General features: G+C 38.8%; 1 protein-coding gene across 5 annotated transcripts in view; it reads right to left on the bottom strand.

The window, feature by feature from the left end:
- The window catches only part of FGD4 (FYVE, RhoGEF and PH domain containing 4), a 142,616-nt gene that overhangs the window by 29,408 nt on the left and 99,720 nt on the right, over positions 1 to 13,488 (bottom strand). The window contains exon 1 of one of the 5 annotated variants that reach the window (XM_045554049.1): positions 13,141 to 13,270. The exons of the other annotated variants lie outside the window; for them this stretch is intronic. Coding sequence (XP_045410005.1) covers positions 13,141 to 13,170 — 30 coding nt within the window. The 5' untranslated portion in view covers positions 13,171 to 13,270. Of the gene's footprint in view, positions 1 to 13,140; positions 13,271 to 13,488 lie in introns of those variants that run through there. 5 annotated transcript variants of the gene reach the window in all.

The raw sequence follows: 13,488 nt of genomic DNA on the forward strand, positions 1-13,488 counted from the left end.
ACCTAACTATTGCCGGACATTTATTACTACTTTGACATGCTGTCAACACAAGACCAAACTCATCTTTTCTGGAAAACCTCTACCCTACCACCAATCCCTAAACTTTCCCATTCTGTTAGTGGTACCATCCTTTTCTAGTTACCTGGCTTTGGAATCTTGAATTACATTAGCTTAGTTCTCTACCATGACATACAGCCAGCCACTAAGTCCTCCTCATCATATTATGTCTTTAGCATTTATTCTTTTAAGTTTTCATCAATGCCACCCTGTTTCACTCATTTCATCTTAAGCCCAGGTAAATCAATAGTTTCCAAATGATCTGATTCTAGTACTTTTTGACTTTAACCCACCCTGCATATTGCTGTATGAAGAATCTTTCTAAATCTTTGCATTGAACACAAAATTTATTTTGTATTTCATAGGTAAATCTTTACTTTGTGAAATTACTACCTAGTACTTTGCTGAAATACCCTTTCCCTGTAGGAGATTATGAAGTAGAATTAAGATTTTAGGAAAAACTCTAGTAGCAAAGTAGACCAAAGTATATTTTAAGCCAGTGTTTAATTTTTTGTGTATAAACACATTTTAAACTGTGTATAAATGCTATTAAGTTCTATGAATGCTTCACTGTGTTCAACACACATGAGATTTACTTTATGCTTTATATGCAATATCTGTTCTCATGTGGAGAGTTAATATGTTGCTTCTTACAGCAGCATTAGAATGAGGTACTTTTATGTGAAGTCTCTAAGTAAAGTAGTACAATAGTATTTAAATAACCTGTGGTCTCAGCAACACTAAAATAAGAACTATATGGTTGTCATTAGTCACAGTTTTGATTTAATAAACTTGGGGAAAAGTACTGGCATTGCTGGTTGACAGCCTGGCACTCCCCCTGTTCCATTTCTTAGTGGTACCCAGACGTGACTAGTGCACATACCCTGCTACTATATAGACAATTTCTTTGGGGAAACTATCCTCATTTCCACATCAAATGGGGAGCTTTGAATGGTATAAGAAGCTGAGTTCAGGAAATGAGACATAAGTAAACACACACTGAAGGTTTTGACAATAGGAGGCTCCTCAGTCTTCAGGGAGAGCCGTGGGAAGAGATCTCTTTGGAGCTCCATGAGAATGAGGATACATGTAGACCTAAGTGCTATGAACAGCCATCCTATAACAACAGGAATGAAGCCAATAAACTTCATTAAAGAATTCATTATTGTTTAGGCCAGCCTGAGTATTATCTGTGGCCAGAAACATCCTGACTGTTATTAATACATTTGCAATATATTCCGTGAAATTAAACTTAAGTAATTTTAAGCAATCACTACTTATAAGAAGAAAGAGATAAAAGTTAAATACTTGGTAAAAAAATGTGACTTTCAAATCTGTCATAAGTAAATACAAATGCATGGGAATTATATAAGAAATCTATCAGCGTTTCAGAGGAAGATACAGAAATATGCTAGCTTTCATATTCACAAATACTCCCCTGCACCAATGCTATAAGCCCCTTCTTTTGTTTCATTAGGCCAGATCTACTGAGGCATAATTTATAAACAGTAAAATTCACCTGTTTTGATGTATGGTTCTAGGAGTTTTGATAAATGCATATAATCATGTAACAACTACCACTACAATCAAGACAGAATATTTCCATTATGCCTAAGTTTTTCTTGTGCTCCTTTGTAGTCAACTCCCTCTCTGCTCCCACTTCTCGGTAACCACTGATCTGTCAGTGAATGGAATCACACTGTATGCGCCTGTTGAGTCTTCCTTCTGTCACATAGCAAAATGCACCTGAGACATTAATACATCCATGTTGCATTAATGATTGTATCAGTAGTTTCTTCTTTTCAAGCCCTTAGTGATGATGTATCTTACTGACTCACACTTTTATATGTTCTGATTATAGCTTTGACACTATCTTTAAAGAAAGCAATCCAGCAGAATTTGTGCAATGATAAAATAATAGATCTTTTATAAGTCACAGGATATGTAAACCAACTATTATTGCTGTGCAAGGAAGTCACCTCTGAGGTTTTCCACAACCCTACAGGATCTTAAATAGGAAGCTTATAAGAAACGATCTTTGCTGATTGCAAAGCATACTTTAGCTGAACTTAGCAAATTGTGGATATCCTGGTCCTATTTTGCAAAATCCAAAGGGGATGCCAGCAGTTTTTAGCAAAAGCTATGCCTCCTCCAAACAGATGGTCTTCTACACATTAGGTCACTGACCTTGCCAAAGCCAACACAAAGATAAGCAAAAGTAAGCTTGCTGACGACGTCCAGTTCAAACACTCACACACACACATATAAGGCTTGCAGAAAAGTTATGAGGGATTTCTGGAGAAGACAAGGAAGTCGTGGACTCATGGAGCCTTGCTTTAGTTTAATCACAACAATAATGTCGCCATAATAAGAACAGTTAACACATTCACTCATTGCTTGTTATGTGCCAGAAACTGTATAAGTACTTTACATAAACTGATTAATCCTTAAAGTTCTATGAAATAGGTAACATTATTATTGCTATTTTACAGGCAGCACACATACAACAAAACCCTGAGGCTCAAAGAGGCCAGGTAACTTACCCAGGGTCACACAGCCAGAAGGTGATTATATCAGGTAACAACCAGATAGGAGAGTGTATGATTTAAGTAACTGTGCATTATATACTTTAACTCTCACTCTCATCGTTCTTTGCAACAAAAACCAAGATTGTGAGATATGCCTATAAGTAGACAGATGGATAAAATATAAACTATTTGCTAAAAATGAAATGCGGTACTATGATAGTATACATGTTAATTTATGTATTTATTATTTTTTCAACATAAATTCTATTTCAGACTTTTCAGCATTTTAGTAATAATTATCAGGTGTACAAAATTCAGTCATTTTGATGTAATAGTCATAGAACACTATACTGGCTTCCAACTTTAAAAATTACTTTGCTTACTGACATTCATCTCTAAGTACATTTAAGGAGATATATGCTTCATTTGCATGGATGAGGCTTTATTACTCTATTAGATTTATGTATAAAGTAGTTTTTAAATTGCTGGTACCCTAAGGCCATAGCTTAATTTTTTTTTTTTTGAAAGGGTCTCCCTCTGTTGTCTAGGCTAGAGTGCAGTGGTGCAATCATAGCTTAAGCTTAATTAATCTTAATTAAGCTTAATTATTAAGTTTAAGCTTAATCATAGCTGAGACTCAAACTCCTGGGCTCAATCAATCCCTCCACCTCAGCCTTCAGAGTAGCTGGGACTACAGGTGCTTGCCACCATACCCAGCTAATCTTTTATAGACACAGGGTCTCACTATGTTGCCCAGGCTGTTCTCGAACTCCTGGCCTCAAGTGATCCTCCCTCCTTGACCTTCCAAAGTGCTAGCATTACAGGCATGAGCCACTGTGCCCAGTCTACTTTTTAAATAGCAAAGTTAAGTAGGTAAATACTGCTTTTTTTTTTTTAAATATTTGCCACTTCAAAATTATATAACTCCTACTTTATGCTTAGCACTTTACTAAGAAGTCATATATTCTTGTGATCTGGGAAACAGTAATGGTTACACAATATTGGTTGAATCAATAATCCCATTTTCTTCTACCAGAGTATAATAAACAGGGTTGACTTTTCAAAATAATTTATAAATAAAATATAATTTATAAATTTTCACAAATGCTATTTAAAAAGCATCTTACTTTTGATATCCCCCTTTAAACTAAAGAGATTGGTTTTTTTTAACTTGCAAATACATACGTGATACTATACTCGTAAATTGAAAGCTGATTCCCAGGGTTATTGCCTCAAAAATACATTAGAGGGTATCTAAAGTAGCAGAAAAAAAGGATACACTCCTCTTTAACAATAGAGTATACAGCTCATTTTTCTGTTTCTGCTTAACGCACTTCCTAGGTGATTACTGTGTGAGCTTACACCTCAGTCAGTACCCTTTGGGAGAGATCTCCTTTCTCTCCAGGCTTAGGTTCAAGCCTGGTTGTTTCTCACCGCACCCCACTGGCTCCTGAACGTACTGCAGTATCCATCCTACCTTCTCATCTGCAGATGCCACCAGCTCCTGCAGCTCTTTCCAGACCTTTCGGCATGACTCTTCCATATGGCAGAAGGCAGGACAAAGACCTCCTGCTGCGGCTCACAGAGTTTATTAACTGGACAGGCAGAAAATGCTTCTGTGGAGCCAGCAATTCACACTTTAAAATCTTAGTGCCATCCACCCAGACACATGCCTCAAACTACCAGGTAGGGGAGCAGACATTCTGGGAATTTTGTAAATGCCAAGAACATTGACAGTTTTCTGAGAGATGCTTTAAGGGCAAAATCTTCCAATATTTTAAAACAAATCAGATATTGGTATATACTCTATAACTCTTTTTTTTTTTTTTTTTTGAGACAGAGTCTCGCTGTGTTGCCCGGGCTACAGTGAGTGCCGTGGCATCAGCCTAGCTCACAGCAACCTCAAACTCCTGGGCTGAAGCGATCCTACTGCCTCAGCCTCCCGAGTAGCTGGGACTACAGGCATGTGCCACCATGCCCGGCTAAAGTTTTGTATATATATTTTAGTTGGCCGGATAATTTCTTTCTATTTTTAGTAGAGACGGGGTCTCGCTCTTGCTCAGGCTGGTCTCGAACTCCTGACCTCGAGCGATCCACCCGCCTCGGCCTCCCAGAGCTAGGATTACAGGCGTGAGCCACCGTGCCCGGCCTATAACTCTTCAATACATGTTGTCATATGTGATTTCATTTTAAGTAGGAAAATGTTTTGTTCTAAAAATATTCACTCAAAACTACAAATAGGAGCCAGGCGCGATGGCTCAGGCCTGTAATCTTAGCACGCTGGGAGGCTAAGAATTATATTCTTCCGTGGAGAAAGAGGGTGTCGCTTTGTACAGACACAGGCATCTCTGTAATCCTTGAAGCCCCTTCTCTTGTAAAAAGTAGTGTCCATTCAGGAATAACCATTTGATTTTGTACAATGTATGAGATGCATCAAAATTTTGATGTCACTGTATATGATCACACTTCACTCTCTTCAGTGTGGCTACAGGCTGACATTTAATAATTTAAAATGAGATCACAATGATACGCGACTCTTGTATAACTAGTCTATCATCTGAAAAAGCATCTTAAAATCTCTAACTTGTGTTATACATCTTTTCTTTCTGTGATATTCCTAAATTCTGCAGATTCTTTCTCAAAAAACTAAGGAGTTGGGGAAATCAAGAGAAGCTACCACAAGTGGGAGAAGGTGACAGCTGCCACTATTTCAAGAGTACTTATGTACACTACTCTATGTGTTTCCCATGAATTATGCATGTAACCTTCAATACTCCTGTGAAGCACGCATACTATTACCCCCATTTTATAGATGAGGAAGGTATGTCTTTAAAAGGCTAAGCAACTTGCCCAAAGTCGAATCCAGGTCTGTGAGAACAAAGTTTTTGCTCTGCTATAGCCTTCTGCAGGAAGAGAAATCCCTTTGGATTTGGGGAACAAGAAAATCAGGGGCCGGGCGCAGTGGCTCACGCCTATATCCTAGCACTCTGGGAGGCTGAGGCGGGAGGATCAGGCGGGAGGATCAAGGTCAGGAATTCGAGACCAGCATGAGCAAGAGTGAGACCCCGTCTCTACTAAAAAATAGAAAGAAATTATCTGGACAACTAAAAATATATATAGAAAAAATTAGCCAGGCATGGTGGCACATGCCTGTAGTCCCAGCTACTCGGGAGGCCGAGGCAGAAGGATTGCTTGAGCTCAGGAGTTTGATGTTGCTGTGAGCTAGGCTGATGCCATGGCACTCTAGCCTGGGCAACAGAGTGACAGTCTGTCTCAAAAAAAAAAAAAGAAGAGAAGAAAAGAAAAGAAAAGAAAATCAGAAGGTAGAGGAATAATATACAGACTTCATGTTCAAATAAGATCACATAATAATACCATAAAAAGGGTCATAGGGTCTCAGGGAAGATTTGTAACCATCAAAGAATTTATCAACAAGTTCACATTATAAAAAAAAGAATACCCGTTTATAATACACATATGTTATTCCTTTCCAAGTGTTTCATAATACAGTGTCACAAGCATAAACAGTCTGTCAATTTACCATGATCTTTTAAGAAGTTTTGGGAGCAAAGTGCAAGCCTACCTATGACCCACCACCAATATTTCCCCAAACTTATGTCCTCCAAACTATCCAATTCTAAACTTGAAAGGAGGCAGGGAAATAGAGGAATGAAGGCTTTTAACATGAAGCCTTCCATTACATTCTTTTAAGATATGGTGGGGCAAAAGGAGAAATTGAGCTTGCACAAAGAAGGAAGGTTTGGTTACTTGAGCAAGATCAGACAGGAAGTAAGTTGTGGTGAAGAGAGAATAACATTGGTCTTCTTATACTCCATTTAGTATGCATTAGACTAAACTATCCTTTGAATTTTGCAAAAATTAAAGAACAAACACCAAGAAGAATTTAATATGTACACATATTCAATGACTGAATTAACCTATCTCAAGTCTATGTAGAGTATCAGAGTAATTCAGTCATTTAAAAATATTTCTGATGATCATTCCCAGAAGTTAAAACCATGCACATACTTATGAGAGCTTCTCACGTAGTAATAACCAATGGTCCTCAGGCAGGAGAAACAAACAAAACATAGAAAACCCTAGTTAAAAAAAGAAGACGGGCCAGGCGAGGTGGCTCATGCCTGTAATCCTAGCATTCTGGGAGGCCGAGGCGGGTGGATCACTCAAGGTCAGGAGTTCGAGACCAGCCTGAGCAAGAGTGAGACCCCGTCTCTACTAAAAACAGAAAGAAATTATCTGGCCAATTAAAAATATATATATAGAGAAAAAATTAGCCGGGCATGGTGGCTCATGCCTGTAGTCCCAGCTACTCGGGAGGCTGAGGCAGGAGGATCGCTTAAGCCCAGGAGTTTGAGGTTGCTGTGAGCTAGGCTGACGCCACGGCACTCACTCTAGCCCAGGCAACAGAGAGAGACTCTGTCTCAAAAAAAAAAAAAAAAGAAGCAGCAGCAGCAGCATACAACCTATCTCTGTGCCTCCCACAGAGAGAGCACCTCAGTTTAAAAGAGAACTTAATAGGGAATGCTGGGTATTCACCAGGCAGAATATGTTGAATTTTGGATCTATTAAGTGACAGCTCAGGTCTTGAGTCTATTTATTTTAGCTTATGAGATTTTATGTTTATTTAACAAATACATAGCTCTTCAAGTCACTGTTCTGAAGTACTTTACAACTATTAATTGGTCTACACTTCCTATCGTTAGATAAGGTACCGAGAAGTTTAAGTTAAGGTCAGAGCCAGTAAGTGGCTGGGCTGGGATTCAAACCTAGAGAGCCTGGCTCTTGAGTCTGTGCTCCTGACCACCAGGTTACAGTGTATGGCCCTCCGCCCTCCCCTTTATTTGTTTTGAAAGCCACATACAACAACTGCTCTGTTTTCAAGATATTACCTTTCCTATTTCTCTCATACTCACACTACACTGGATCTTTCTGTAGATTGTGACCTCCAAGAACCTGGTCTCAATTCTCCTGGTTCATTTCCACATTCTCTTAAAGCCCATCCTCAACTCTGCTACACACTAGTTCTTTTGGCACTACTGACTTGCTGATCCTGGATAACTTCTACTCCAAATTTGTCTTTTCTCTCTCTTGAATTCCTGGCCCCTCAGCAATGCTGGGGAGACTGCTGATTAGCCCCACTGTCTTTGACTGTGGCCCTCAGAATCACAGTCACAAGTCACCACAATGGCTAGGCCTTCCCCACTTTCCTAAAGCTCCACGCCCTGCCCCTTGAGGATTTCCCGCTAGCCTTGATGGGGCACTTCCCAAATCGACACGTCAATCAACAAGCCTATGCACCACCTCTACACTGTGGTCCCTCAGTAACCCCAGCCCCTTGGGGAGTTCCAGATCCTCCCCCCAGGACTGCTCCATTTCCGCTAACAACAGTGAATTCACCCTCTCAGCCACAATCAGACTTGGCTTTACCTTCAAATTCTCCTTTTCTCTTCACCTCATGACATCTTGACTATTGGTCATTTATATATCTTAACTGTCCATCTCAACTGTGTTTCTTCTTTGTATTCACTGCAGTGCTCTGCCCATAGTGCATGTGCAATATAAATTTACTCAGTTTAATTCAGTTCCCCCTGTTCACTGAGGCAGTTAGCTGTAAAGGCCCACAAAAGGCTTAGTCTCCAGGTTAACTCCTAGTCTCATATTCTAAATGTGGACCATGACTATTTTCCTTAAAGATCATAAATATGCCAGAGTTCCCCATGCCTTTCAAGCCCTGTGGTTTCAAAACACTGTTCTTTTTCTTCTCAGACAATTCATTATGTTCCCTTTTCCATTATGTTTATGTGCTCTAGGGCTCAGCCCTTGGCCCGCTTCCTGTTCCTGCACGGTCTACTTTGGCAATATTAGCCACACCCATATGTACATCCTTGTACAGTCTCGCCCTCTCCCCTGGGCTCCAGGTCCCATTTCCACTTGTTTAATTAATATCTCCAAACAGATGTCTTGCAGGTGCCATAAACTCAGTAGTACAAAACTACCTAATTAGTAGCTCTACTCCCTTCTCTCATCCCTAATGTTACGTTCCTCATCTCAATTATTTCATTAACATGTTAGGAAACCACAGCCTGGAGAGTTGTGTTAAAGTAACATGTCCACTGTCACCTAGCCTTTGCGCATAACCAATAAACCATAATGTCTCCAGAACATTCCATCTTTGTAGTAGGCATCTTCACCTGGACTTCCCAGAAGGCCCGCAAATACAGGATGTCAAAATGTTATTTTTATGCCCCCAATATATGTTTTTCCTTTTGCAGTTCATTAAATGGCACACCATCTGACAATTTATCCATGCTAGGAGTTGAACTTGACTCACTCCCTGCATCCAGCCACAGGGTCCTTAGAAATCTCTGTCCTTTCTAACCCTCTGCCTGTCCAGGCCCTCTTCATGTCACACCTGGACCTAGTACAGTAGCTTCCTAACCATGTACCCTGCTCCATCTGTTTTTCCTTTCAGCTGACTCATTTTCTAAAACCCACAGATGTGTCATCATGTCACTTCCATGCTTTAATTGTTTCTGAGGCCAGATAGTATTAGGCTTATGGAAAGTTTGAATTAACATGGGAAAATACCTATGTTTAATCCAACAAAACAGGATACAGAGTGACCATACATTATGCTACTGAATATATTTTGTCAAACAGAACTCAGAAAAACAAGCTGGAGTGTTAAATATCTAAGCAGTTCTTTCTGAGTGGTGGAATTATGGGGGTTATGGGTACTATATTTGCATTTTCTTCTTTTCATGTTTTTGAGACAGAATCTCACTCTGTTGCCCCAGGTAGAGTGCAATGTCGTAATCATAGCTCACTGCAACCTCAAACTCCCACACTAAAGAGAACCTCCTGCCTTAGTGTCCCAAGTAGCTGGGACTATAGGTCCATGCCACCATACCTGGCTAATTTTTTCTATTTTAGGTAGAGACAGAGTCTCACTCTTGCTTAGGCTGATCTCCAACTCCTGAGCTCAAGCGATCCTCCTGCCTCCCTCGGCCTTCCAGAGTGCTAGGATTACAGGCATAAGCTACCACGCCCAGCTTTGGTTATTGTGTATTTTCAATGCTTTGCTGCATATTTGTCTTTTTCAGTGAGGATTATTTGTTTCTTTTGTTCATTCACTCATTTATTTTGAGACAGGATCTTGCTCCATTAACCAGGCTAGAGTGCAGTGGTGTCATCATAGCTCACTGCAACCTCAAACTCCTGGGCTCAAGTGAACCTCTTGCCTCAGCCTCCTGAGTATTTGGGACTATAGGCGTATGCCACCATGCCCAGCTAATTTTTTTTAAAAAGCTTCTGTAGGACAGGTTCTTACTATGTTGCTCAGGCTGGTCTTGAACTCCTGACCTCAAGTGATCCTCTCGCCCTGGCTAGGATTATAGACGTGAGCCAGTGCACCTGGCCTCATTGAGGATTATTAACATTTGAGTTTTTTTAAAAAATCTTTCAGATTCTCTATTGTTTTCAGGAAAAAAATAACTTCTTAACAGGCATACAATCTAGCTGTAATCTGTGTTTAGCTTACTCTTTTTAAGTCTAGCCCCCTACCCTATGCTCATTTCCTAGCCCTTCTAGCCTCGGATTATGAGGGAGGAATATGCCCCAAACATGGCACCCACCCTCATGCCTCTGCTTATGGCTCACACGTTCACTCATCCTTCGTCACCCAGCCCTCTCCCACCGTCTTCAAGCCTATTTCAACTGCTTCTCAGCAGCCTGCCCCTCTGTGAGCTCCCCTCCTCTGTGTTTCCAAAGCACTCACAGCACCACGGCACAGTAATTTATTTATTCATGTCTTTCTCCCTCAGTAGACTGAGGCTTTGTAGGCAGGGCTTGTCTAGTTCATTTCTGTATTTCTGGTACCTAGGAGAGGCAGTCTGCCACCACACTGAATGTTTAAATCGAGCAATTCATTTTTTCTCATTTCTCTTTCTTATACCTCCAAACTTACTAAACTGAGGTGCCACAAAATAAAGAAGTTTTTGAATCCACCATTCAGTTCTAAGTGAATAAAGATGAGCCGCCATCAAGATTTTTATGAGCTAACCACATTGGTTAGTGCGGCAACTTTTCCATTATCCTACATATGCTAAAACTCCTACAACTTCAGTTGAAGCTTTCATTGTAATATTAGCAATAACAAAGCACTGATTAGTCAAGCTGGATAATTTCTTTGCTTATGACTTCACTTTCTTGGAATTAAAAGCTGATCTGGCAAGAGAAGAAATAGCTAAGGAGTGAATTACTATTTGTCTTTGAATCTAACAAGACCTCAACGGCAAGCCTCTTTATATTTAAAGACATTAATGGAGATAAATTTAAAGCTTTACAAAAAAAGAACTTGTTGCCCAGAAGAAGAAATGAATCACCAATGTAAGCATTATGTTTTAACTCCATGAAAACTTTGATACCTCACATCATATCTTATACAATTAATCTATGATTCTAAGAATAAATTTAGCAGAAATGGTAGGAAAAGTAAATTCACTTGGATTATAGCCCTTGTTTTTCTATTTGCAATTTACTTCTGAATTTGATTCTGTCCTTCTTTCCCCTAGGAAATGATTTTCTTCTTTACTTCTAATGTAGTATGTTCAATAGTTATAAACCCTCAACATTTATATAAAATATAATAAAATGGTAATTAAAAATCAGAAGAAACCTGGAAATGAACATTTAAGTTTTGTTTTTTTTTTAAATGTTTCCGTAAGTCTCCGCTTTGTGGACACCTGCTTCTTTATCTAACCCCACTTTATTATATAATTTCTTGCATTTTTGGTCAAATGAAGAGTTAACTTCTTTTTATCTGCCTCTACTATGTTCTTGATAAAACTATTATTACAGTTTTAATACATTACTACTTTGAGCATGTTGCCAGTAACAGATTTGTTACTTATATAAACTTTAGACTTTAAAAGTACAACTCTATACATTTATATTTGGTTTACTGTATGAAATGCAAAGGAAGAAAACACTTTGAGTAAATCTGAGAGAAATCTACAAATTCAACCTGTTAAAGTACATCCCAGATATTAAAAGGCTCATGAAACTATAAACATAAATTTTTATTTATATGGCTTTATGGATCATTCCATATTAGTGGATTTTTAGACAATTAAGCTTATCCACTTAAATATGCAAATCTGAGAAAAGATAATCATTTTAAATGAAATTCATTCTACAATGAATTGACCCATCCATTTACCTGAGTCTCATAAATAGAATACTTAATACAGTTTAAGTTATTTATGATAACCCCAATTCATCATGCCACACAGGAATTATAATACTGCTGCCTCATGAAGTCCTTAAGGGTGTATTGCAGGGCACAAGAATGCATGCGCACACTACAATATTCCTTTTCCTTTTCCTAGCCTGCAATTTATGAGTTTTCTTTCTTTTATTTTTTGAGACAGGGTATCACTCTGTCACCCAGGCTGGAATACACTGGCACCATCATAGCTCACTGCAACCTCAAACTCCTGGGTTCAGATGATTCTTCTGCCTCAACCTCTTGAGTAGCTGGGACTACAGGCGTGTGGTATGACACCTGGCTAATTTTCTTATTTTTTTTTTGTAGAGACAGAGTCTGGCTATCTTGCCCAGGCCAGTCTTGAACTATTGGCCTCAAGTGATCCTCCTGCCTCAGCCTCCCGAAGTGCTGGGATTATAGGTGTGAGCCACTGCACCTGGCCAAATGAAACTTATTTAAGACTATTCTGATGAAAATCTCTATATCCAGTTATATAAAGATTGAAGTAATTTTTTCAGTTGTCTGCATACTGAAACTCCAAATATTCCATTATATCTTAGAAGTTCAACATGTTAGTTTAAGAAGCAGCTGATAATCTGGAGGATTATGCTAACAAGGGAACATGCTTATATATAACAGCAGAGAAAGTTATGTTATCACTGTAAAGGGCCTTAAGATCATACACAGCTTATATCCTTTAACTAAAAACACAAAGACTTTTATTAACTTGTTGAAGCTCATACTGCTAATTCGTGGACAAGCCAGAAGTAAGCAACCAGACTTCATGGTTCCAATTGTTTGGGCCACTATATACTACTAAAGTTTTTACTTTTTAAGATTTTTAAAAAAAAAGTTTTAGTTGTGGTAAAATACACCTCACAAAATTTACCACCTCAACACTAGTAACATTTATGTTTGCATTTAGGAACAAGAAAAGGCAATATAACAAACATCAGCACAGCAAAGGAGAACACGCAGATATTAAATCCTTAATGGGAGAGATGTGGTGTTTGCATTAACAGCTCTGCAGAAAAAATTTCCTTTTTCTTCCCACATACAGCACTGCTTACAAGCCCACTCAGGAGAAAGGCCAGCTGTACTATTCTAAGTTTCACTGGTTTAATAGGAAAAAGCTATTAAATCTCTCCCAATCCAAGTAATACTCATCTATGAAAATGTATAATAATATATAACACGGAAAAAAAAAACTACCATCCAGGCATTATCATCAGTTAAAGTATTTCACTTAATAAGAATAGGTCTTACTGTTTTGTAAATACTTGCTGGTGGCATCATCCCAACGGTAAAAGGTTTTCTTGGTTTTAACCTTCTCTTCCTTCCACCATAGTTCAAGCACAAAAGACACTAAAATCTACCACTTTCTCGAAATGTAAAGAGATTCACTTTGCAATGTCCTGTTTCTTTACAGTTTCAGATCATGTTACCAAGTGTGACTCACTTTCTCCCACCCACTTCCTTACTTAAACTTTCCCTGCTCGAGAGTCAGTATTTATAACTAATTCACTAACTAGAGGAAAATAAACCATTTGTCTCTTTATTTGGGATTTTTTTTTTTAGGGTCAGTGAAAATTGTACCATAAGGTTGATTTCACT

This window comes from Lemur catta, chromosome 6, assembly GCF_020740605.2.
Source record: "Lemur catta isolate mLemCat1 chromosome 6, mLemCat1.pri, whole genome shotgun sequence".
Lineage (NCBI taxonomy): Eukaryota > Metazoa > Chordata > Mammalia > Primates > Lemuridae > Lemur > Lemur catta.